The sequence below is a fragment of the Dipodomys spectabilis genome, unplaced genomic scaffold (genome assembly GCF_019054845.1).
Source record: "Dipodomys spectabilis isolate Male_0828 unplaced genomic scaffold, ASM1905484v1 ptg000091l, whole genome shotgun sequence".
In the NCBI taxonomy this organism is placed as follows: Eukaryota; Metazoa; Chordata; class Mammalia; order Rodentia; family Heteromyidae; genus Dipodomys; species Dipodomys spectabilis.
The window spans coordinates 1,512,815-1,540,208 of NW_024870768.1; the positions used below are offsets into that span (position 1 = coordinate 1,512,815).

The 27,394-nt window shown below is 41.2% G+C and overlaps 1 protein-coding gene across 1 annotated transcript in view; it reads left to right on the forward strand.

Annotated features, from left to right (window-relative positions):
- The window catches only part of Fam120c (family with sequence similarity 120C), a 121,911-nt gene that overhangs the window by 76,426 nt on the left and 18,091 nt on the right, over positions 1-27,394 (forward strand). Inside the window, exons 10-12 of the mRNA XM_042684853.1 lie at positions 4,644-4,893; positions 22,313-22,427; positions 24,297-24,506. Of these exons, the coding sequence (XP_042540787.1) occupies positions 4,644-4,893; positions 22,313-22,427; positions 24,297-24,506 (575 nt within the window). The remainder of the gene's footprint in view (positions 1-4,643; positions 4,894-22,312; positions 22,428-24,296; positions 24,507-27,394) is intronic.

A 27,394-nucleotide genomic window follows, 5' to 3' on the forward strand; every position in this document is an offset into this window, starting at 1 on the left:
TTATTCCTGAGCTTCTTTTGCTCAAGGCTAGTGGTCTACCATTTGACCCATAGTTCCACTTCTGGTTTTTGATAGTTTATTGGAAATAAGAGTCTCATGGACTTTATTGCCCATGCTGGCTTCAAGCTGTGCTCATCAGACCTTAGCTCCCTTAGTAGCTAGGATTATAGTCATGAGCCACTGGTGCCCAGCTACTTTCAAGTTTTTGTGGTTAATTGGAAGCAAGAGTCTCTTGAATTTTCTGCTCAAGCTAGATACAAACAACCCTCTTGTCTCATCCTCCTGAGTGCCTATCTTCTTCCTTCTTCCCTGTCCTCCTTCTTTCTTCTTCATTGTTGTCCTCCTCCTCCTCCTTCCTCTTCTTTCTTCTTCCTCTTCTTTTTTTTTTTTTTTTTTTTGTTGGTTGTGGGGCTTGAACTCTGGGCCTGGATGCTGTCCCTCAGCTCTCCAGCTCAAGGCAAGCATTCTACCACTTGAGCTATAGTGCCACTTCCAGTTTTCTGGTGGTTTATTGGAGACAAGAGTCTCACGGCCTTTTTTGTCTGGGCTGGCTTTGAACCATGATCCTCAGATCTCAGCCTCCTGAATAGCTAGGATTACAGGCATGAGCCACCAACACCGGCTCCTCTTTTTTCTTCTACTTTTTTCTTATTCTTATCCTTTTTTTCTTCTTGCTTCTTCCCTTTTCCTCCTTCTCTTCCTTCTCCCATCTTCCTTCTCCCTTTTTCCTTTCATCCTTTTTTTTTTTTTGATTTTTTTTTTTTAATTGTGAAAAAACTATACAGAGGGGTTACAATTACATGGGCAAGATAATGAGTACATTTCTTATCAAGCATTGTAGCCTCCTCCTTTGTTTCCCCTTCCCATCCCTTCCAAGCCTCCCCCTACCCACCCAATCCTCCCCCCACCCCCCCACCAAAGTTGTAAAGTTGGTTCTCGACATGACAACTTGTACTTCTCATTGTTGCAACGGGTCCACCTGTATCCTTATTTAAACGACTTGTTTTTCCCCTTCCCCTCCACAAATTATACCGACATCAAATACAGTGAAAGCAGGGGTTATACTGTGGGGGAGGGACATACAAAGCAACAAAGAAATAATCATATAAATGCATTAGAAACAAATGCATGAAAGAAAAAAAACATTTAAATACATATCTTAAGGTTCATTTTCCTAACATCACCTTATCTGACCTTTTCTGCTTGAGTCATACATATACTAACTATTGCAAATGAGGGAAACCATGGGACCTATGTTTCTTTGGGCTTGGCTTACTTCACTTAATATAATTTGTTCCAAGTCTTTCCATTTCCTAACAAATGGGGCAATGTCATTCTTTCTGATGGAGGCATAGAATTCCATTGTGTATATATACCATATTTTCTTGATCCATTCATCTACTGAGGGGAATCTGGGTTGGTTCCATATCTTAGCTATAGTAAATAATGCTGCAATAAACATAGTTGTGCTGGTAGCTTTAGTGTGGTCTTGTTTGTAAACATTTGGGTAAATGCCCAAAAGTGGGATTGCTGGGTCATAGGGGAGCTCTATGTGGAAGAGAAACTTCTCTGAAGAAGAAAGAAGGATGGCCAATAGACACATGAAGAAATGCTCAACCTCCCTAGCCATAAAAGAAATGCAAATCAAAACATTAAGATACCACCTCACCCCAGTTAGAATGGCAAAAATCAAGAACTCTAATAACAACAGATGCTGGAGGGGATGTGGACAGAAGGGAACCTTACTTCATTCTTGGTGGGAGTGTAAACTTGTTTAACCACTTTGGAAAGTAGTATGGAGGTTCCTCAAAAGACTCCACATAGAGCTCCCCTATGACCCAGTCATCCTCCTTTTTTTTAAAACTTCATTTTATAGCTGAGCCTTAGCCCCAAAATAATCAATGGTTAGACAGGTATATACATGCCACAAAATACTACTCAGCCAAAAAGGAATGAACCACTGATTTTCAATGTGGATTGATTAAGGTATTAATATTGAGTGAAAATGACAATCTGAAAGGATTTTATTTTATTTTATTTATTTATTTTTTTTTTTGGGTCCGGTTGTGGGGCCTGAACTCTGGGCCTGGGCGCTGTCCCTCAGCTCTTCAACTCAAGGCTAGCGCTCTACCACTTGAGCCACAGCGCCACTTCCAGCTTTTTTCTTATGTGGTGCTGAGGAATCGAACCCGGGGCCTCATGCATTACAAGCCAAGCGCTCTACCACTGAGCCACCTTCCCAGCCCAGGATTTTATTTTTATAACATTCTCAAATTGAAAAATTGTAGTGATAGAGAATAAAATAGTATCTTCCATGAGTGCTAGAAGGTGTTAGGTGTGCAGAGTGGAACGTTTTGTGGTTATAGAATAGTTCTGTGTGAGTGTGTGCGTGTATGTGTGTGAGTCATGTGCATGCACACACGTGTGCACAGTACTGGGGCTTGAACTTAGGGCTTTGCTTCACTTTTCCACTCAAGTCTAGCATTTTACCACTTGAGCCATACCTTTACTTTTTATTAATTGGAGATAAGAATATTTCAGATTTGTCTGCCCAGGCTGGCTTCAAACTTCATTCCTTAGATCTCAGCCTTGAGTAGCTAGGACTGCAGGCATAAACCAACAGTGCCTGACCCAGCTTGCTTTTCTTTTTTTTTAAACTAGTACTTGGGCTTGAACACAGGTCCTTGTGTGCTCACACAGCTTGCTTCTCATTGCTAGTGTTCTACCACATGAGTCATGCCTCCAGCTTAGCTTTTTAAAAAATTGTTAGTGTTGGCTGGGAAGGTGATTCAGTGGTAGAATGCTTGCCTTGCATGCCTGAGGCCCTGGGTTCAATTCTTCAGTGCCACATAAGCAGAAAAAGCCAGAAGCAGTGCTATGGCTCGAGTGGCAGAACACTAGCCTTGAGCTGAAGAGGTGAAGGACAGTGCCCAGGCTCAGAGTTCAGGCCCTTTGACTGGCCAAAATAAAAATAAAAACAAACAAAAAATTCTTAGTGTTATTATAAAGGTGATATACAGAAGAGTTACAGTTATACAAGACAGGTAAAGTGTACATTTCTTTTTTTGCCAGTCCCAGGGCTTGAACTCAGGGACTGGGCACTGTCCCTGAGCTTCTTTTACTCAAGGCTAGCACTCTACCACTTGAGCCACAGCACCACTTTCAGCCTTTTCTGTTTATGTGTTGCTGAGGTATTGAACCCAGGGCTTCATGCATGCTAGGAAAGCACTCTACCACTAAGCCACATTCCCAGCTGAAAGCACATTTCTTTTGGACAATGCAGCCCAGCTTTTTTATGGTTAAATGGAATTGGTGTCTCCTGGTCTATTGTAACCAGACTTGATTCTAACTGCAACACTCCAGGTCCAGCCTCCTGTGCAACTGGTATTACAGGTCTTAGCCCCCTGATGCCCAGCTAGTTCTGTACTTGATTACAGTGATGATTACATCAACTTACACAACATAAAACTACACAAACACATATTTCCCCAATATTAGTTTCCAATCTTTAATGTTTTATTATAATTATTGTGTTTTTTTTTTACCAGTCCTGGGGCTTGAACTCAGGACCTGAGCACTGTCCCTGAGCTGCTTTTGCTCAAAGCTAACACTATACCACTTGAGCCATAGAACCACTTCTGGCTTTTTCTGTTTATGTGGAACTGAGGGATTAAACCCAGGGTTTCATGTATGCTTGAGGCAAGTACTCTACCACTAAGCCACATTCCCAGCCCTAGTTTGACATTCTTTATTCTTTTGAGATGTCCCATAATCTGTTACTAATGCAGATAATCACATAATTTTTCCTCATACCTTTTTTCTTGTATAGCCTGTTACAGTTACTTTAGGAATGAGTTAAGAGATACGTGACATTTGACCTTAATTTCTTCCTCTGCAAAATGAGGATGGCTTATGATAATATAGTCATAATCATTCTTTCTATGGGCTTTTATAAAATATCAGATTCTATACCTAAAGTGCCTATCATGTATTAATTACCTAATGCATATTCCTCCTCTGTGATTACTGCTAACAATAAAAATTATTGTGAAGCTGGATGCTGGTAGCTTACCAGCTGTAATCCTAGCTGCTTAGGAGGCTGATGTCTGAGGATCACAGTTGAAAGCCAGCCCTAGGTAGGAAAATCTTTAAGACTCTTACCTCCATTTAACCACCAGAAAACTGAAGTGGCACTATGGCTCAAAGTGCTAGCCTTGAGCAAAAGAGCTCAGGGACAGTGCCCAGTCTCTGAGTTCAAGCTCCACAACTGAAAAAAATATCATTGTGACTTAATCTAAAAGATATAAGTAGGGCTTGGAACGTGTCTTAGTCTAGAATGCTTGCCTAGCATGCATGAAGCCCTGGGCTCAATTCCTCCAAACCACATAAACAGAAACAGCTGGAAGTGGTGCTGTGGCTCAAGTGGTAGAGCACTAGCCTTGAGCAAAAAAGCTCAGGGACAATGTTCAGGCCCTGAGTACAAGCCCCAGGACTGGCCCCCAAAAAGATGTAAGTAAACATAAACATCTTTAACATAAATTTATTTTAAAGATGTTGAAGTTAGTAGATCCTGTCTCGTGTAGACAGCTTCAGAAATTTTCAAAATCTCTACAGCCTAATTTTCCTCAATTTCTGTTTTTCAGTTCCTTCGGTGATTCTTAAGGAATGGTCTGCTTATAAAGGGAAGTCACCTCAAACCCCTGAGCTGGTATCTGCACTGACATTTCGAGAATGGACTTGCCCAAACCTCAAGAAGCTCTGGCTAGGCAAAGCAGTTGAGGACAAGAACCGTAGGATGCGGGCTTTCCTGGCCTGTATGAAGTCAGATACCCCCAGTATGCTTAATCCAGCGAATGTCCCCACCCATCTGCTGCTCATGTGCTGTGTACTCCGGTAAGCCATGACTCTTACAGATTTATTATTGTTCTTCTAAAGGTGATGTACAAGTGACTTTTACTTTATGCTTTGCTCTCTACCTCAGAAACATTGGGATTATATTTTTGGCTGCAGTGGTGCTTGAACTTGGGGCTTGGGTGCTGTTCCTGAGTTCTTTTGTTCTTGGCTAATGCTCTACCACTTTAAGCCACAGTACTACTTCTGCTTTTTGGTGGTTACCTGGTGCTCAGTGACTTATGTTATGGTCTTTCCTTTCTGGGCTGGCTTTGAACCATGATCCTTAGATTTCAGCCTAGTAGCTAGGTTATAGGGATGAGCCACCAACACCTGGTTTGGAAATTATTTTTCTATGAATAATCTCCTCAATGAATAATCCTGTCATCATTAGTCCACGCCTAAACCCTCACTTCTTTGGCTTTAGTTTAGTTTTTGTCACCTTCAGTCCTCACTGCTGATTAGTTCTCTTTGATGTATGTCCTCCCAAGCCATCCTCCATATATTTTTTTAGATGTATGTATATCTATGCACAGATTATAGTGTTTTTCTTTTTGGTGCTGGGATTGGAATGCATAGCCTTACATATAGTATGCAAATCTCCAGGTTATAAGATTTACTGTACAGGTTGGCATGTTTTAGGGTTTGTTTGTTTGTTTTGTTGGTGATGAGGCTTGAACTCTGAGCCTGGGCCCTGGTCCCTCAGCTCTTCAGCTCAAGACTAGCATTCTACCACTTGAGCCACAGTGCCACTTCCAGTTTTCTGGTGGTTTATTGGAGATAAGAGTCTCACGAACTTTCCTGCCTGGGCTGGCTTTGAACTGCAATCTTCAGATCTCAGCCTTCTCAGCCTCCTGAGTAGCTAGGATTACAGGTATGAGCCACCAGCACTGGACGTTTTTTGTTTTTGTTTTTCCTATGTCAGCTTTCAGGCTTAAACTCAGGGCCAGAGTGCTGTCCCTGAGCATTTTTGCTCAAGGGTAGTGCTCTACCATTTGAGCCACAACTGCATTTACCACTTTTGGCTTTTTTGGTGGTTTGGTGATAAGAGTCTCACAGAATTTCTTGCCTAGGCTAGCTTCAAACCTGGATCCTCAGATCTCAGCTTCCTGAATATCTTAAGGATTACAGGAGTGGGCCAACAAGTACCCCAATCATGTGTCAGTTTTGTGTTTTGTTGTTGATGTTGATGTTATTTTTCCAGTCCTGGGCTTAAACTCAGCATAGGTGCTGTCCCTAAGCTTTTTGTTCAATTCTAGTGTTCTACTACTTTGAGTTACAGTGCCATTTCCAGCTTTTGGTAGTTAATTGGAGATAATAGTCTCAGGACTTTTCTGCCCTGGCTGGCCTTGAACTTGGATCCTCATATCTCAGCCTACTAAGTAGCTAGGATTACAGTTGATTTATGTGGATTATACCCGATATATGTGTCAGGTTTTTTGTGTTTTTTTTTGTTTTTGTTTTTGTTTTTGTTTTTTTGCTAGTCCTGGGCCTGAGCACTATCTCTTTTGCTCAAGGCTAGCACTCTACCACTTGAGCCACAGCACCACTTCCAGCTTTTTCTGTTTATGTGGTACTGAGGAATTGAACCCAGGACTTCATGCATGCAAGGCAAGCACTCTACCACTAAGCCACATTTCCAGCCCTGTGTGTCAGTTTTTAAATAACCTCCTACCAAAGTAATTTCATTTTGTCAGAAATAGCTTTCTGACTAAGATCCTACAAATAAAACCATCCTAATATTATTGGATTAGTCAGATTGTATATCTGTAGCATAACTGAGAGTTCCTGAAATGTAATAATACCTTTTTCCATCTTTGGTGCCCCCACCCACCCACCACCTGCACACTAGGGAAGTAAGGTAGAGCTTGGTTCTGTTTTGATTTTTTCTTTTATTTTTTGTATCTTCCCATAATTTTCAGCTGTCCTGCAATCCCTTTTCATGATTCCCAATGTTCTTCCTCTCTTGCTTTTTAGAACGTAGTATACCCTTTGTTACCTGACTCTTCTCATTCACGGAGTCAAAATAGAGGATACTTCTAATCTGCCATCTTGTCCACCCTCCTCAATTTCCTTATAATTTTATAATATCTTCCATGTCAGATCTTTAATGTAGTGGGTATTTATTTTGTGAATGATGAGGGAGATTCTTACTTTATTTTCCTTCATAACTAAGAAGTTCCTAAGTCCCATTTATTAAATGTTCTCTTCTTTTCTTCACTGATTCTTAGTACCACCTTCTCACATACCAAGTTCCTACATATATATTAGAATCCATTCCTGGATTCTATTTTGTTCCATTGCCCATTTGAGCCCTCACAGTATCACGAATGAGAATTTATAAGTTTCTTAGATATTATGTAAGGCATATCTCATGAAGATTTTTGCAATAGGAATAATAGTTTTATTCCTTCTACTGCCTAACATGTCTGAGCCATGGCCCCACATTGTCCTAGATTAACTCTATAATTGTATATTTTGTTTTTCTTCTTCCTAAACCTCATAATAATAGTTCATTTTTTCCATTTATTTCGTTCTCTCAGCCATATAGAATATATCCAGGAACATGAAAATTGCCTAAGAACAGTAAAAGTAATTATCATAAAGACTATGTTCTAATAGTGTAATAGGGACTATATACTTACTGAGGAGAATTCCTTAGTCTCCTGTTCAGCCTGTTTATTTTTTACATGAATTTTACTTTATTTAAAACATGTAAAAGGAGTTAATTCCAAAATCACATGAAATATAATAAATATAAAACTTCCTTTGTTAAAAATCAACTGGGGAGGGGCTAGGAAGGTGGCTCAGTGGTAGAGCGCTTGCCTTGCATGCCTGAGGCCCTGGGTTCGACTCCTCAGCACCACATAAGCAAAAAGAAAAAAGCCAGAAGTGGTGCTATGGCTCAAGTGGTAGAGCGCTAGCCTTGAGCTGAAGAGCTGAGGGACAGCACCCAGGCCCAGAGTTCAGGCCCCATGACCGGACCCAAAAAAAAAAAATCAACTGGGGAGCTGGGAAGGTGGCTCAGTGGTAGAGCGCTTGCCTTGCATGCATGAGGCCCTGGGTTCAATTCCTTAGCACCACATAAGCAAAAAGAAAAAAGCCGGAAGTGGTGCTGTGGCTCAAGTGGTAGAACGCTAGCCTTGAGCTGAAGAGCTGAGGAACAATGCCCAGGCCCAGAGTTCAGGCCCCACGACTGGACCCCCAAAAAAAAATCAACTGGGAAGGTGGGGCTGGGAAGGTGGGTCAGTGGTAGAGTGCTTGCCTAGCATGCAGGATGCCTTAGTTCAATTCCTCAGTACTACATAAACAGAAGAAGCCAGAAGTGGTGCTGTGCAGCAAGTGGTACAGTATTAGCCTTGAGCAAAATAAGCTCAGAGACAGTGCCCAGGCTCTGATTTCAACCCCCAGGACTGGCAAAAAAAATATCAACACTATGTATTCTCAATTAAAGGCTAAATTTCCAATGTCACCTCTATTTGGTCAAAAATTAAACATTTACAATAATCAGCTTACTAAAAGTGGTATTTGAAATACTTAGAAGAGAAAACTCATTCTTGTGCTTTTATTTCTATCAAAATATCTATGCCTTCTTTTATTCACAGAACCAAATGCTTCTGTTACTAAAAATACATATCTAACAGGGCACTGGTGGCTCATGCCTATAAGCCTAGCTACTCAGGAGCTGTGATCTGAGAATTGCAATTTAAAGCTAGCCCAAGCAGGAGAGGCAATGAGACTTTGATCTCTAATTAACTACCAAAAAGGACAAAAGTGGAGCTATGGCTCAAGTGGTAGAGCATTAGCCTGAGCAAAATAAATTCAGGGACATTGTCTAGGCCTTGAGTTCAATTCCCAAGACTAGCACAAAAAAAAAAAATCCAAAGCTTTTATATCCTTTGCAGTAATTTTAGAATTACAGCTGTTGGGGGAAGACAGAGATGTCCAAACAAACACATCCTCTTAAAATTACTGGAGATGACTTGGTTTTTTCATTTATTATTAATTAATTAATTAATTTTCTACTGGTACTGGGGCTTTAACTCAGGCCCTCCCCTTTTCCCTTAGCTTTGTTGCTCAAGGCTGGTGCTCAACCACTTGACACATACATAACTCCACTTCCAGATTTTTGGTGGTTAATTGGAGATAAAAGTCTTAGAGAGGGCTGGGGATGTGGCTTAGAGGTATAGTGCTTGCCTGGCATGCAGGAAGCCCTGGGTTTGATTCCTCAGTACCACATAAACAGAAAGTCCAGAAGTGGCTCTGTGGCTCAAGTGATACAGTGCTAGCCTTGAGCAACAAAAGCTCAGGGACAGTGCCCAGGTCTTGAATCCAAGCCCCAGGAATGGCAACAAATAAAAGAGTCTTAGAGATTTTCCTGCCTGGATTGATTTTGAACTGTGATCCTTAAATCTCATCTTCCTGAGTAGGTAGAATTACAGGCATGAGCCCTAGCACCTGTCAAGATGATTGACTTTATAACACAACATTTCAACTTAGATTATGAAATCCAATGCTCATATTAATAAAAATTCCAGGGGCTGGGAAGGTGGCTCAGTGGTAGAGCGCTTGCCTTGCATCCATGAGGCCCTGGGTTCTATTCCTCAGCACCACATAAGCAGAAAAAGCCAGAAGTGTCGCTATGGCTTAAGTGGTAGAGCGCTAGCCTTGAGCTGAAGAGCTGAGGGACAGCGCCCAGGTCCAGAGTTCAGGCCCCACGACCGGACCCAAAAAATAAATAAATAAATAAATAAATAAAATAAAAATTCCAATCGCCATACCTAAGGTGGGTCATCTTTTTCTACATGAGAACTTGCGTAGGTCATGCAGAAGCCACAGTAGAAACCTTCCTGTGATGTAAATTTTAATGCTAGACACTGCTCTGTACAGTATCTTCCAACCTGATTTGGCTTAGTTTCTTCAGGATGTGTGATCCTGGGGCTTGAACTCAGGGGGCCAGGGCTCTTGTCTCTAAGCTTTTTTGCTCAAGGCTAGTAGTACTCTACTACTTGGAGCCACAGCTCCATTTCTGGCTTTTTGGTAATTAATTAGGGATAAGTGTGACAGACTTTCCTGTCTGGCTGGCTCTGAGCAGCAACACTCAGATCTTAGCCTGTTGAGAAGCTAGGACTATAGATGTGAACCACTGACATCCTGCAGGAGTGATATTTAATGCATTGATGGAACTATGTTCAGATGCCCAGGGATGTGGTGTCTGGGAAAATTCTGCGGCACAATGTGAAGCAGAAGAGACTTAGTTTAGATATGGAAACTGGAGACCCATTAGACACACTGTGAGTCTTCTTTGGTAATAGCCTTGAGTACAGAAGATTATCAGGAGGCAGGCATCAGTGGCTCACACCTGTAATCCTTGCTTCTCAGAAGGCTGAGATTTTAGGATCACAGTTCAAAGCCAGCTAGGGTAGGAAAGTCTGTGAGACTTTTATCTCCAATGTTCAGAGCTCAAATTGGATTGATTGTTTTTTTTTATAATTTTTGTACCTCATCTTTCATTTTTTGGTAGCTGATATAAATTTCTATTTTTTTCAGTGCAACTCTTTGTCTCACTACTAAAGGCCAATCATTAGCCTTCTGGGCAAGTCCAGTTCCTTGGGTTTTGTATAGCAGTCGGTACATGGTCTCTATCACTTCCAAGCTTCACATTTGTTTCCATATTCTTCTGAGCTAAAAAGGTCTGCCATAGAATTACAAGTAGATGACCCATACAGTTTAAAACAGCAGCTCTATTTTTTTTTTATTTTGGTCTATCATGGGGCTAGAACTCAGGGCCTGGGTGCTGTCCCTGAGCTCTTTGGCACAACGCTCTGCTCTACCACTTTGAGCCACAGTGCCATTTCCAGTTTTCTGGTAGTTAATTGGAGATAAGAGTCTCATAGAGGGCTGGGAAGGTGGTTCAGTGGTAGAGCGCTTGCCTAGCATGCATGAGGCCCTGGGTTCGATTCCTCAGCACCACATAAGCAGAAAAAAAAAGCCAGAAGTGGTGCTGTGGCTCAAGTGGTAGAGCACTAGCCTTGAGCTGAAGAGCTGAGGGACAGTGCCCAGGCCCAGAGTTCAGGCCCACAACTGGAACCCCCCCCCCCCAAAAAAAAAAGAGTCTCATAGACTTTCCTGCCCTGGCAGGCTTTTAAAATGCAAGCCTCAGATCACAGCCTTCTGAATACTTAGAATGAGGCACTGGTACCCAGGATAGCAGCTCTATTTAATTCTATCTTTGTCTCTTTGGTATAGGATTCTTCTTCTAGTGAAGAAATACTGAAAGCAATCAATTCTTGATCAAGAGATGAAATTCTTTGCTCAACAGTGGGGTGACTCACACCTATAATCCTAGCTGTTCAAGAGGCTGAGATCTGAGCATTACAATTCAAAGCCAGCCCAGGAAGGAAAGTCTGTGAGACTCTTAAACTCCAATTAACAGCAAAAAAGCCAAAAGTGGAGCTGTGACTCATGGCTTAGCACTAGCCTTGAGCAAAAATTCTAAGGGACAGTGCCCAGGCCCTGTGCAGTACCTGCACAAATAATATATTCACTTAATATTTTCTTTTGTGTAAAAGGTACTGGAAAAACTGCATATTTTTGTAAAAGTATTGAAGAATATAATACTATGAGTATACGCTTCATGGAGACACATTTGTTTCTTTGGTATGTTGAGAAATATTTTTGTTTTCTGCGGGCAGTCCAGTCATCCAATCTCCCATAGCAATTGCAAAAGCCAGAATACCTGAGGAACTAGTTCAGCACTGAAAAATGTAGAACAGCTGTTGTCATTCTTCTATGTAGGCATTTCCCTCACAGCCCCCAGGAATAGTGAGAAGTCACTGCTTGAGGCATCTTAGGGCACCTCCTGTTATCTCTCAGCCAGCATAAGCACAATGGGATGCAGAGAATCCTGTTTAAAATTCTTACTTTAGACACACTTATGACAATTTAGTCATAGAACTTTTCAGTGTGTAACAGATCAGGAAATTGTAGGAAAGACAGACAGCTAATGTTAGAATCAGTGCCAGTGACAGCAGTAATAAGTGATAGGCTACTGTTTGAAAGCAAAGAAAAAGAAAGATTATTTAGCCGGGTGCCGGTGGCTCACGCCTGTAATCCTAGCTACTCAGGAGGCTGAGATCTGAGGATCACGGTTCAAAGCTAGGAAAGGAAAGACTGTGAGACTCTTATCTCTTATCCAATTAACTGCCAGAAAGCTGGAGTGGCTCAAAGTGGTAGAATGCTAGCCTTGAGCAAAAAATCTCAGGGACAATGCCCAGCCCCTGAGTTCAAGCCCAAGAACCAGCATCAAAAAGGAAAAAAAAATAAATGATTCCAAAAAGAAGAAATAAGGGCTGGGAAGGTGTCTCAGTGGTAAAGTGCTTGCCTAGCATGCATGAGGCCTTGTGTTCGATTCCTCAGTACCACATAAACAGAAGAAGCCAGAAGTGGCCCTGTGGCTCAAGTGTAGAGTGCCAGCTTTGAGCTGAACAGCTGAGGGACAGTGCTCAGGCGCGCACACACACACACACACACACACACACACACACACACACACAGAGAGAGAGAGAAAAAGAAATCTCAACACACACACACAGAGAGAGAGAGAAAAAGAAATCTCGAAAGTCAACACTAAAATCCTATTAAAAACTAGGCAAAAGACATGAATAGACATTTTGCTGAAGAGAACATATAATAGCAAATAAACACAGGAAAATGTGTTCAATATCATTAGCCATTAGGCAAATGCAAATTAAAACCATAATAAGGCCATCACTATTGTAAGGTCTGCTCCTGGATGGTGAGCATACTCCACCCTCCTCGCAGCAAAGTCTCCACCCAGTACCTGCGTTACCTAGGCAACTGGCATACCTGGAAGAGGTCACATCTGCATCAGCTGAGGCCATATCTGAATTTGATGTGGCCACACCTTTCTCTGTCTATACCCTAGATAAGGCCTAGCCCAGGCCCAGACGCCCTCTTTCCCAGCTCTTTCCCAGCTTTTTCCCAGCTTCTTTCCCAGGCCTTTCCCAGCCGCGTGGAGGGCCTGCATGGCCTGGTGCCAGCCAGAACGATGAATAAACCTACCCCTTACCTGAATACCACGTGTGGTGCTGTTCTTACTCGGCTACCTCTTTTTTTAAAAACCTAACAACTATGCTATGTAAATTATATATATATATATGTATATATATATATATTTATTTATTTATTTATTTATATATGCCAGTCCTGGGTCTAGAACTCAGGGCCTAAGCACTGTCCTGAGTTTCTTTTGCTCAAAGCTAGCAGTCTACCACTTGAGCCACAGTGCCACTTCCAGCTTTTTCTGTTTATATGGTGCTGAGGAATTGAACGCAGGGCTTCATGCAGACTAGGAAAGCACTCTTCCATTAAGCCACATTCTCAGCCCATGTAAATTATATTTTAATAAAAGAATCATCAGAGTCTGAGATCTAAGGGTCCCATTGTGAAGCCAGCCCGGGCACGAATATCCATGACACTTAGCCTCTATTTTTCTTTTTGGTCAGTTGTGGGGCCTGAACTCTGGACCTGAGCACTGACCCTCAGCTTTTCAGCTCAAGGATAGTGTTCAACCACTTAAGCCACAGTGCCACTTCTGCCTTTACCTACTTATGTGGCACTGAAAAATCGAATCTAGGGCCTTGTGCATACAAGGCAAGCACTCTACCATGAGCCACCTTCCTAGCCCCAACACTTAGATTCTTATCTCCAGCAAAAAGCAAAAAGTGGAGGTGTTGCTCAAGTGATAGAGTACCAGCCTTGAAAGGAAAAGCTAGGTAAGTGTATAAATCTTTGAATATAAAAATTTAAATTAAGCTGTGTGCTGGTGGCTCATGCCTGTAATCCTAGCTACTCAAGCAGCTGAGATCTGAGGATCTTGGTTCAAAACCAGCCCAGGCAGGAAAGTACATGAGACTCTTACCTCCAGTTAACCACCAGAAAACTGGAGGTGGCACTGTGGCTCAAGTGGTAGAGTGCTAGCCTTGAGCTGAAGATCTGAGGCACAGAGTTCAAGCCCCACTATAGACAAAAAGAAAAAATTAAAATAAAACAAAAATATATCTTTTTGCTAGTCCTTGGGTTCGAACTCAGAGCCTTATGCTTACTAGTCAAGAACTTGAACCACATCTATGGTCTTATTTGCTTTCAGGTTATTTTGCAGGTAGGATCTTGATTTTAGCCCAGGGCTAAGACTGGATTAAGATCCTCCTAGCTATGGCTTCCTGTGTCACTGGGACCACAGATACACACCACCATATCCAACTTATTTGTTGAGATGAGGGTCTTGCTAAGTTTTTTGTCCAGTCTAGCCTTGAATCACATTGTTCCTAATTCCTGCCTTCTTAATAATTTCAATTATAGGCATGAGCCACCATGCTGGGCTAAATCTTTTTTTTTGGAAATACTAGAGTTTGAGCTTAGAGACTTCTTGCAGACATTCTGGCAGTTAATCCATGCCTCCATCCAAGGTAAAATTGTTTTATGTGTGCCAGTCCTCAGGTTTGGACTCAGAGCTATTAGCACTTGAGTTACAGCTCCATGTCTGGCTTTTTTGTGGTTATTTAGAGAGAAGAGTGTCATGGACTTTCTTGCCTGGACTGGCTTTGATCTCAGCCTCCTGAGCTAGTTAAGATTATAGGAGTGAATCACCAGTGCTTTGGTTAGAATTTTTTAAGGTATATTTCTGTAGATGCTAAAATTAATACAGAATAAAAAGATAATTTTAAGAAGTAAGAATGTTAATGAAAAAGTAAAAGCTAATCCTCCTCCCCTCAAAGCAGGGAAGATATTTTGTATAATTAAAATAATAATAAAAATAATAAACTACTGCACTTGTATACGAGAATACATCATGTTAAAATGACAAAGTAGGGGACTAGAAATAGGACAGTGTGTTAATAGTTGCACTGTATAAAGGATTCTTGGAAACCAGAATCTCAAAATTCAGACTTGTTTGCTTCCAGGAAATAAAACCATTCTAGCTAGGTGATCATAAAGCTATAACTTATAGTCTCATAATCATCTAAGAACAAGAAAAGTGCTATTCATAGGGAATTGTCTTAGAAAGGCCAGAGCTTTTCTTTCTGCATGTCTGTTTTACTGTTCTCTGCACTTGTTAGCTAAAATTCTCAACTGTTGGGCAAGCCTTGACAATAGCTTGTGACTATTATAAAAAAAAAAAAGTGACATCGGGCTAATGCCTCACTCCTATAGTCCTAGCTACTCAGGAGGGGGAGATCTGAGGATTACAGTTTGAACTCATCCTAGACAAGAAAGTCTGTGAGACACTGATCTCCAATTAACCACCAGAAAACCGAAGTGTGATTGTGGCTCAAGTGGTAGAGTGCTCACCTTGAGCTGAACAGCTGAGTGACAGCGCCCAGGCCCAGAGTTCAAGCCCTATGACAGACAAAAAAAAAATTAAATCATTAAAGACTAACAATCCATACTGACAAACTGCTAGAGTATCAGTTGTAATTTGGGCAAACTGGTCTGCAAAACAGCTTTGTTTGTTTTTTTTAAAATAAGTTTTTTACTGTGAGGATCCTGTACAGAGGAGGGGTTACAGTTACATGAGCAAGGTAATGAATACATTTCTTATCAAGCATTGTTGTCTCCTTTGTTTTTCCCCTACCATCCCTTCCCTCCCACCTCCACAACTACACTCCCCTCCCATCCTGCCTAAATTGTGAAGTTCGTTTTTTGACATAGTGTCTTGTACATCTCATTGTTGCAATGGGTCTACCTGTACAACTTTTTGCTTTGTTTTGTTTTTTTATTGATTCCCCCCTTGTGCTTTGTCTCACCATTCTGTTGTTCCCCCTCCTTCCCTAATTCAGGTAAATGTATATACAATACCAGGGTGTCAAAATCAAATGTAGTGACACAACAGGGGATAAACCATAGGGGGAAGAACATACAAAAGAAAAACAGTGGGGTGGGGAAGGTGGCTCAGTGGTTGAGCGCTTGCCTTGCATGCATGAGGCCCTGGGTTTGATTCCTCAGCACCACATAAGCACAAAAAGCCGGTAGTAGCACTGTGGCTCAAGTGGTAGAGCACTAGCCTTGTGCTGAAGAGCTGAGGGACAGTGCCTAGGCCCCATGACTGACAAAAAAGAAAAAAACAGTTATATGTATCAAAGACCTTTAATGGGAATAGAACCTTTGAACTTCTAATTCTACTTCTAGGAATTTGTCCTAAGGGGATGAATAATCGGAGATACACACATGATTTAGTATATGAATATATTTGTAGTATTAGTAATGAAAGAAAAATAGAAATGAGCAGTGAAAGAATTTTTTTTTTGCTGGTCCTGTGGCTTGAACTTAGGCCTGAGCACATCCTTGAGCCTCTCTGCTCAAGGCTAGCAGTCTACCACTTGATCCATAGCACCACTTCCAGTTTTATCTCTTTCTGAGGAATCAAACCCAGGGCTTCATGCATGCTAGACAAGCACTCTACCACTAAGCCTCAGTGAAAGAATTTTGAGTGAGAGAAACTTTATTTTCTTTTGAGCTAGGGTCTCGCTATGTTGCCAGGCTGGTCTCAAATGCCTGAGCTCAATTTAGCCTCTTGCCTCGGCCTTCCAAGTGCCAAATTCCTGGAATTGTAGGGATCAATGCCCAACTAATGGAAGGATATAGGAAATCGATATGTTTATAAATGAACATGTAGTTATTAAAAGTCATGTTTTTGAAAAGCATTTAGTGAATAATAAGTTTATATAATATAATATTGAATAAAAAAACAAGATAAAATTTTAGTATTTCGCTTAATGTCATCTTATCTGGTCATATATACATAGCTTTTGACCTTTTCTGCTTGTCCTAAACTTATACTAGGTATTGCAAATAAGGGAAACCATGGGACCTATGTTTCTTTGGGCCTGGCTTACTTCACTTAATATAATTTGTTCCAAGTCTTTCCATTTCCTAACAAATGGGGCAATGTCATTCTTTCTGATGGAGACATAGAATTCCATTGTGTGTATGTATGTATATATATCACATTTTCTTGATCCATTCATCTACTGAGGGGCATCTGGATTGGTTCCATATCTTACCTGTGGTAAATAATGCTGCAATAAGCATAGTTGTGCTGGTAGCTTTAGTATGGTCTTGTTTGTGATCATTTGGGTAAATGCCCAAAAGTGGGATTGCTGGGTCATAGGAGAGCTCTATGTGGAGTCTTCTGAGGAACCTCCATACTGTTTTCCAAAGTGGTTGAACAAGTTTACACTCCCATCAACAATGCAGTAGGGTTCCCTTCTGGCCACATCCCCTCCAGCATCTGTTGTTATTAGAGTTCTTGATTATAGCCATTCTAACTGGGGTGAGGTGGAATCTCAATGTTGTTTTGATTTGCATTTCTTTTATGGCTAGAGAGGTTGAGCATTTCTCCATATGTTTATTGGCCATCCTTCTTTCCTCTTCAGAGAAGTTTCTTAAGTCTTTAGCTCACTTATTAATCAAGCAGTTGTTTCTTTGAGGATGTGTTGTTGGAGTATTTAATTTTTTGAATTGCAAGTATATTTTAGCTTTGAGACCCTTGTCTGTTGTATGGCTAGTGAAGATCTCCCAATCCGTGGGCTTTCTATTGATCTTGCTAACGATGTCCTTTGACATGCAGAAGCTCTGCAATTTCATGCAATCCCATTTGTCCAATCTTTCTTTGATATGTTGTGTTTCTGGGTCTCTATTAAGAAAATTTGGCCTGTGACAAGGAGACCAAGAGTTTCTCCTATTCCTTCCTGTAATGTTTTCAGAGTGTCTGCTTTGACTCCGAGGTCTTTGATCCATTTGGAGTTGATTCTTGTGCAGGGTGATATATAAGGATGTAGCTTTAGTTTTCTACAGCTAATTAACCAATTTTGCCAACACCATTTACTGAAGAGGCTGTCTTCCTTCTATTCTATTTTTTTAGCTCCCTTATCGAAGATTAGGTGGCTATAGGTCTGTGGGTTCATTTTTGGGTTTTCAATTCTATTTCATTGGTCCTCAGGTCTGTTCTTGTACCAGTACCAAGCTGTTTTGATTATCTCAAAAGATTCCACATAGAAATCCCCTATGACCCTATGACCCAGCAATCCCACTTTTGGGCATTTACCCAAATGATCACAAACAAGACCATACTAAAGTTACCAGAATGGATCAAGAAATGTGATATATATATATATAGATAGATATAGATATATATAGATATATACATATGAATTCTATTCCTCCATCAGAAAGAACGACATTGCCCCATTTGTTAGGAAATGGAAAGACTTGGAAAAAATTCTATTAAGTGAAGTAAGCCAGGCCCAAAGAAACATAGGTCCCATGGTTTCCCTTATTTGCAATACCTAGTATAAGTTTAAGACAAGCAGAAAAGGTCAAAAGCTATGTACAGGGGAAAAACAAAGGAGGAGGCAACAATGCTTGATAAGAAATGCTCATGTAATTGTAACCCCTCCATAAAGTATTTTCACAATAAAAACTTATTTTAAACAAAAGCTATGTACATATGACCAGATAAGCTGATGTTAAGCAAAATGAACCCTAAGATAAGGACACAAATGGTGTTTTCTTTCTTGCTATTGTTTCTAATGTATTCATAATGTACCATTGTTTTTTTTTGTTTGTTTGTTTCTTTGTATGTTCCTCCCCCAGAGTATAACCCCTGGTCTCACTGTATTTTATGTCAGTGCCCTGCATCATATATATATATATATATATATATATATACATATACACTTCTCTAATTTGGGGAGGGGAAGTGAAAAAACAAAATGCTTAAATAGGAACACAGATTGACCCATTGTAACAATGAGATGTACAAGACACTATGTTGAAAAATGAACTTTACAGTTTAGGCGGGGGGGGGGGGGCGGGGGGAGGTAATAGTTGTAGAGGTGGGAGGGAAGGGATGGTAGGAGAAAAACAAAGGAGGTAACAATGCTTGATTGGAAATGTACTCATTACCTTGCTCATGTAACTGTAACCCCTCTATAGACCAGTATTTTTACAATAAAAATGTATTTTAAAAAAAGATCTCATGGACTTTCTTACCTGGGCTGGTTTTGAACTGCAATGCTTAGATCTCAGCCTCCTGAGTAGCTAGGATTACAGGCATAGGCACTAGTGCCTGGCTTTTTTGCTGGTTTTTAAAAAATCATTCCATGGGATGAAACAGTTCTCAGAAAGTTTCTGGAGGGCTGGGAATATGGTTTAATGGTAGAGTACTTTCCTAACATGCATGAAGCCCTGGGTTCGATTTTTCAGTACCCCATAAACAGAAAAAAGCGGAAGTGGCACTGTGGCTAAAGTGATAGAATACCAGCCTTGAGCAAAAGAAGGTCAGAGACTGTGCCCAAGCCCTGAGTTCAAACCCCAGGATGGCAAAAAATAAAAACATAAAAGTTTCTAGATTCCAAAGCAGACTGTCTGGTTGCCCAACCCTGGCTCTTTCTAGAGCAACACACTCTGTCCTAGAAGTAGTAGCTGGGCCAGAATCCCCAGAAGCAGAACACGTTTCAGAAACAATGCCAAGTTTCTAAATTCTTGGATAGCTCCAGGAATTATACATGACCATTATCTTGTGTGCTTTCCCAGAGCTAATGACAGACTGCCCTGATATATTTGTATTTTTTCTCTCTCTGGGTCTCTATTCCTTTCTGCATTCTTAATGTCTAAAACAGTAAGATATATTCAGTGTAGGGGCCTTCCGTTCAAACAGTCATAAGTAAGTATTTATTTCTTGAATTAGTAGATTTCCTATCTTGGAAGCTATTATCTAATCATTTGCCCAAGCTAGAAATCTATGAATCTTAAGACTTTTGCCAGGCACCAGTGTCTCATGCCTGTAATCTTAGCATCAGAAGGCTCAGATTTGAGGATCACAGTTCAAAGCTAGCCCAAACTGGAAACTTCATGAGACTCATGTTCAATTAACCACAAAAAGCTGGAAGTGGAGCTATAGCTCAAGTGATAGAGTGCCAGCCTTAAGAAAAAGAAAAAGAAAAAAGATAAAGCTAAGGGTTCAAGACCCAGTGCTAGCACGCGCGCACACACACACGCGCACACACACACGAGCCAGGCAACAGTGGCTCACATCTGTTATCCTATTCAGGAGACAGATTTAAGGATCACGGTTTGAGGACAGCTGGAGCAGGAAAGCTGGTGAGACTCATCTCCAATTAACTACCAAAAACAAAAGCTGGAAGTGAAGCTATGTCTCAAGTGTTAGAGCGCTAACTTTGAGTAAAAACTTAGATCAGGAATAGCACCCAGACCCTGAGTTCAAGCACTAGGACCAGCACAAAAAAAAAAATCTTGGACTTTTGCTTTTCAATCTCCGGCATCACAAAAAAAAAATGTTGATGACCAAATCCTATCTATTTATAAATCCTGGGTGGCTCTTGTCTTTATCCCCTGGCCAAGTCTGTGACTTTTGTCAATGTATTAGTTCAATCCCATTTTGGCCACATATTCAATTGCCTCCTAGGTAGTATCTATGCCTTTTTGTCTTTCCTGTTATGGGGCTTAAACTAAGGGCCTGAGTTCTGTCTCTGAGCTTCTTTGGCTCAAGGCTAGTGCTCTACCACTTGAGCCACAGCGCTACTTCAGGCTTTTTTCTGTTTATGTGGTACTGAGGAATCAAACCCAGGGCTTCATGCATGCTAGGCAAGCACTGTACCACTGAGCCACACTCCCAGCCTATATCTATGCCTTTTTAACTCCTCCCCTCTGAGCCAGTCAGTATCAAACTGATCAATATCACTGTCTTGCTGAAATCCTTACATGTCTTTCCACAATTCCAGGATAATAGTCCAAGTTCCATAATACTATTTGGAAACCATTCTTGATCTGGGCTACTTTCTAATCTTCCCTCCTATCCAAATATACTTACTTATTGCAATACTACGCATACTCTTTCCCCAATCTAGAACGGCCTTTTCCTATCCTGGATCTCACTGAATTATATAGACACCTTGAAATTCAGATCCTGCTTAACTTTATGGTATGCTATCTCTGATTTTTTTTTTTGCCAGTCCTGGGGCTTGAACTCAGGACCTGGGTGCTGTCCCTGAACCTCTTTGTGCTACCACTTGAGCCACAGTACCACTTTCAGGTTTTTTTTGAGTAGTTTATTGGAGATTAGAGTCTCACAGGGACTTTTCTACCTAGACTGGCTTCAAACCATGATCTTCAGATGTTAGCTTCCCTGAGTAGCTCGGATTACAGGCGTGAGCTACTGGCATCTGACTCTTTCTGAATTTTTTTCTTTATTATTTTTTGTATATATTTTTTATTGTAAAGATACTGTACAGAGGGGTTACAGTCACATGAGTAAGGTAATGAGTATATTTCCTATCGAGCATTGTTACTTCCTCCTTTGACTTTCTGAATTTTTGTACTCATTGAATTTTTCTGTGCTCATAAATCCTGTACATTCTTTTTTTTTGAGTATGTTCTGGCCTTGGAGCATGAACTGAGGGCTTAGGAGCTGTCCCTGAGCTTTATTGCACAAGGCTAACACTTTTTTGCACAAGCCACAGCTCCACTTCCGGTTTTTTGGTGGTTAATTGGAAATAAATGTCTTACAAACTTTCCTGCCAGGGCTAGCTTTACACTATGATTCTCAGATCTCAGCCTTTTGAGTAGCGAAGATTACAGGTGTCAGCCATTTGCACCTTGCCAAATCCTGTACATTGTTTACTCTTGGTATTTAATACACTGTCCTGTCATTTATCATTTATATACCTGCCTATCTTCTCTGGCACCCAGACAAGTTATCAGATCTTGGATAGTGGCAAAAATCTAGCCTTAGGTTTGAGCCAGGGACAGATTTGTGTGTGTGTGTGTGTGTGTTGCTAGGTATGGAACCGAGGCCTTGTGTGTGCTAGGCAATCATTATTCTACTGAGCTACAAACATAGTCCTTGTTGTTGCTGTTTTAACGAGTCCCAGGCTGACTTGGAATTTGCTTTGTACTTCAGGCTGATTTCAAACCCTCTGTTCTCATGCCTCTGCCTCCCACATGCTGAGATAATAGGCATGCACCAACACCATGTTGTCCACTATCGTGGTGATAGGTCCTTAAATGTTTGTTACATGAAATATGTAAGGTTTCTTTTTCTTCTTTGTTGGTCATAGGGCTTGAACTCTGGGCCTGGATCCTGTCTTTGAGCTATTCAGCTCAAGGCAAGTGCTCTACCACTTGAGCCACAGTGCCACTTCCAGTTTTCTGATGGTTAATTAAAGATAAGAGTCTCAAGGGCTTTCCTGGCTGGGCTGGCTTTGAACCACAATCCTCAGATCTCAGCCTCCTGAGTAGCTAGGATTACAGGCATGAACCACCAGCACTCAACTGTAAGGTTTCTTTGTAACTTAGTTATGATGGTTTTATTTTCTAGGTACATGGTTCAGTGGCCTGGTGGCCGAATCCTGCATCGCCATGAGCTAGACACCTTTCTTGCACAAGCAGTATCTACCCAACTTTATGAACCAGATCAACTTCAAGAACTCAAGGTGAGGGCTGGGAAGGTGGCTCAGTGGTAGAGCGCTTGTCTTGCATGCCTGAGGCCCTGGGTTCGATTCCTCAGAACCACGTAAGCAAAAAGAAAAAAGCCGGAAGTGGCGCTGTGGCTCAAGTGGTAGAGCGCTAGCCTTGAGCTGAAGAGCTGAGGGACAGCGCCCAGGCCCAGAGTACAGGCCCCACAACCAGAATCAAAAAAAAAAAAAAAAGAGAATTCAAGGTGAGGGCTGGGAATGTGGCTTAGTGGTAGAGTGCTTGCCTAGCATGCATGAAGCCCTGGGTTCAGTTCCTCAGTACCACACAAACAGAAAAGGCCAGAAGTGGCCTTAAAATCCATGGGATTTGGGGCTGGGAAGGTGGCTCAGTGTTAGAGAGCTTGCCTTGCATGCATGAGGCCCTGGGTTTGATTCCTCAGCACCACATAAACAGAAAAAGCTGGAAGTGGTGCTTGGCCCAAGTGGTAGAGCTCTAGCCTTGAGCTGAAGAGCTGAGGAACAGCACCCAGGCCCAGAGTTCAAGTCCTAGTGCTAATACACACAAGTAAAAAGGCCTTATATTCCATGCCCCACAACACACACACACACACACACACACACACACACACACTCACACTCATACTCACTCACTCACTCACTCACAAGGACTTGTAAAATCTTTTAAGGGATTTCAACCAAAGAAATAATGCATGTGTCTAATATACATAATGAGTTGTTCCTTTCTGTTCTAAATGTAGTATTACTGGGTCTTGGAGTAGCTCCTTACATCAGATCACACCTAGGAGAGGAACTACAATTACTTACTTTTTTCCTATTAAACTGTCTAACATGCCACTGTGAAAATCTTGCTGTTTTCTCAATCTTTTTATGTGTATGTATGTGGTACTAGGGATTGTGCTTCTAAATATTTAAGATATTGTTTCTGTAATTTTACTTGAATTTTCTGCATCTGCAGATTCAACTAACCTCTGGTTGAAAATATTTTGAAAACTTGCATCTATCCAGATGTAATAGCACACATTCATAATGCCAGCACTCAGGAAGCTAGGGCAGGAACTTCATATGTTCTATGTGCCAAAAATTTTTAGCACATATTTTATCACAGGATATATCATTTAATTATTATAATGTTAGTCACTTTGTTCCTCCTTTTCCCCATTATATATAAAATTATCATTAACCCTTTTTTCTTCTGGCAATACTGGGGATTGAACTCAGATCCTTGCACTCGCAAGGCAGTTGCTCTACCACTTGAGCCACACCTCTAGTCCCTTTTTGAATTGGTTCCTTTTTTTGCATAGGTTCCTTTTGAGGTAAGGTCTCCCTTTAGCCTGGGCTATGCCTGGTGATGACAAGCACACACCACTATACCCAGCCATTAGTTAAGATAGAATCTCATGAACTATTATGTCCCTGCTGGCCTGGAACCATCTCTGTCTCCCAAGTAACTAGGATTACAGGCTTGAGCCACCATGCCTGGCTTAGAGTCAATATGAGGCCAAGTATGGAATTTTTCACTTTTGATATCATGCCAGTGTTGAGACAGTTTCAGATTTTGGAGCATACAATGTTCCAAAATATTTCAGATTTTCACTGGTCATGGTGACACATGCCTATCACTTCTAGCTATGCAAGAGGCATAAGTTAGAAGAATCACAGTCTAGGTCAGCCCAGGCAAGAAGACACTCTTCCTGAAAAAAATAACTAAAAGCAAGAGGACTTAACTGGTTGACTACCTGCCTAGCAAGTATATTGCATTCAATCTCCAGTACTAGGGGGAGAAAAGATTTCAGATTAGGGATGCTTTATCTATAGTTCTTTGTTTGCACATTCTTAATAATATTTTCCCCTCTGTCATACTTTCAGATTGAGAAACTAGATGCCCGAGGAATCCAGCTTGCTGCCCTCTTCATGAGTGGGGTTGACACAGCTCTATTTGCTAATGATGCCTGTGGCCAGCCAGTCCCTTGGGAACATTGTTGCCCCTGGATTTACTTTGATGGCAAGCTGTTCCAGAGCAAGCTCATTAAAGCAGGTCGAGAACGAGTATCCCTGGTTGAACTCTGTGATGGCCAGGTACCAACATATTGGATAGCCACTACTGCTGTGGGAGTAAATGAATGGGCAGGGAGGAGAAAGGAGCTAAAATAGCGAGGAGCAGAAGTGGGAAACATGTGTCTGACCTGAACTTAATTTAAATCATCTTGGTCACAAAAGCCCCAAGTCTGATGTGTACATGTTATAAAATTATCTGTTGGAGGGGCTGGGAAGTTGGCTCAGTGGTAAAGTGCTTGCCTTGAATGCATGAGGCCCTGGGTTCGACTCCTCAGAACACATAAGCAGAAAAACCCACAAGTGGTGCTGTGGCTCAAGTGGTAGAGTGCTAGCCTTGAGCTGAAGAGCTGAGGGACAGTTCCCAGGCCCAGAGTTCAGGCCCCACGACCAACAACAACAACAACTATATATATATATATATATATATATATATATATATATATATATATGTATATATATACAATTATATATATGTTGGAAAGGTTTTGTTTTCATATTTGTTTTCTTAGGATGACTATTTCTTTTCAAGTGCAATACTTTCAGGATCTAATTTCCTTTCTTTACAAAAAAGTATAAGTAGGGGCTGGGAAGGTGGCTCAGTGGTAGAGTGCATGCCTTGCATGCATGAGGCTCTGGGTTCGATTCCCCAGCACCACATAAGCAAAAAGAAAAAAGCCGGAAGTGGCTCAAGTGGTAGAGCACTAGCCTTGACTCAGCTAACGAGCTGAGGGACAACACCTAGGCCCAGATTCAGTCCCATGACTGACTAAAAAAAAGTCACTTCTGGAACCGGTTTCTTTTTTTTTTTTTTTTTTTTTTCCTTCTTTTTTTTTTTTTAACCAGTACTGGGGCATCAGGAACAGGGTGTTATTCCTTAGGTTTTTTCCATTCAGAGTTGGCATTATACCATTCGAGCCACAGCTTTTTGGTGGTTAATTGGAGAAAAGAGTCTGAATGACTTTTCCACCCAGGCTGGCTTTGAACTATGATTCTGAGATTTCAGGATCCTGAGTAGCTAGGATTACATGTGTGAGCCACTAGCAATGAGAGGCGTTTTGTTTTTATTTTAAACTCGAGATGCTGAGATCTGATGATCCTAGTTCAAAGCTAGCCTGGCAGAAAGATCCCCAAGACTCTTCTGTAGTTAACCAGCAAAAATCCAGAAGTGAAGGTGTGGTTCAAATGGTAGAGCACCTAACTTGTGAGAAAAAGCCAATATCTGCAAATTCAATGCAATACCTATCAATATTCTAGGCTCATTCTTCAAGGAAATAGAAGAGGCAATCTAAAAATTCATATGGAACAATAAAAGACCCTGAATAGCAAAAACAATCCTTAACAGAAGGAACATTGCTGGAGGAATATCAATACCAAATTTCAAACTCTACTACAAAGCCATAGTAATCAAAACAGCTTGGTACTGGCACAAGAACAGACCTCAGGACCAATGGAATAGAATTGAAAACCCAGAAATGAACCCACAGACCTATAGCCACCTAATCTTCGATAAGGGAGCTAAAAAAATAGAATGGAAGGAAGACAGCCTCTTCAGTAAATGGTGCTGGCAAAATTGGTTAACTACTTGTAGAAAACTAAAGCTATATTCTTATATATCACCCTGCACAAGAATCAACTCCAAATGGATCAAAGACCTCGGAGTCAAAGCAGACACTCTGAAAACATTACAGGAAGGAATAGGAGAAACCCTAGGTCTCCTTGGCACAGGCCAAAATTTTCTTTTTTTTTTTTTTTTTTGGTCCGGTCGTGGGACCTGAACTCAGCCTGGGCGCTATCCCTCAGCTCTTCAGCTCAAGGCTAGCGCCTTGAGCCACAGCGCCACTTCCAGCTTTTTTTTTTGTTTTTGCTTATGTGGTGCTGAGGAATTGAACCCAAGGCCTCAGGCATGCAAGGCAAGCGCTATACCACTGAGCCACCTTCCTAGCCCCCAAAATTTTCTTAATAGAGACCCAGAATCACAACAAATCAAAGAAAGATTGGACAAATGGGATTGCATGAAATTGCAGAGCTTCTGCATGTCAAAGGACATAGCTAGCAAGAACAATAGAAGGCCCACAGATTGGGAGAAGATCTTCACTAGCCATACAATGGACAAGGGTCTCATATCTAAAATATACCTGGAATTCAAAAAATTAAATCCCCCAACAACAAATCCTCAAAGAAACAACTGCCCAATAAATAAGTGGGCTAAAGACTTAAGGAGAAACTTCTCTGAAGAGGAAAGAAGGATGGCCAATAGACACATGAAGAAATGCTCAACCTCCCTAGCCATAATAGAAATGCAAATCAAAACAACATTGAGGGGGGGAGGGAGGAGGCTGGGAAGGGATGTGAAGGGTAAACAAAGGAGGAGGCTGCAATGCTTGGTAAGAAATGTACGCATTATCCTGCCCATGTAACTGTAACTCCTCTGTACAGTATGTTCACAAATAAAATTAAATTAAATTTAAAAAAAAAAAAACATTGAGATTCCACCTCACCCCAGTTAGAATGGCTATAATCAACAACTCTAATAACAACAGATGCTGGAGGGGATGTGGACAGAAGGGAACCCTACCGCATTGTTGGTGGGAGTGTAAACTTCTTCAACTACTTTGGAAAGCAGTATGGAGGTTCCTCAAAAGACTCCACATAGAGCTCTCCTATGACCCAGCAATCCCACTTTTGGGCATTTACCCAAATGATCACAAACAAGACCATACTAAAGCTACCAGTACAACTGTGCTTATTGCAGCATTATTTACCATAGCTAAGATATGAAACCAACCCAGATGCCCCTCAGTAGATCAATGGATCAAGAAAATGTGGTGTGTGTGTGTATGTCTCCATCAGAAAGAATGACATTGCCCCATTTGTTAGGAAATGGAAAGACTTGGAACAAATTATATTAA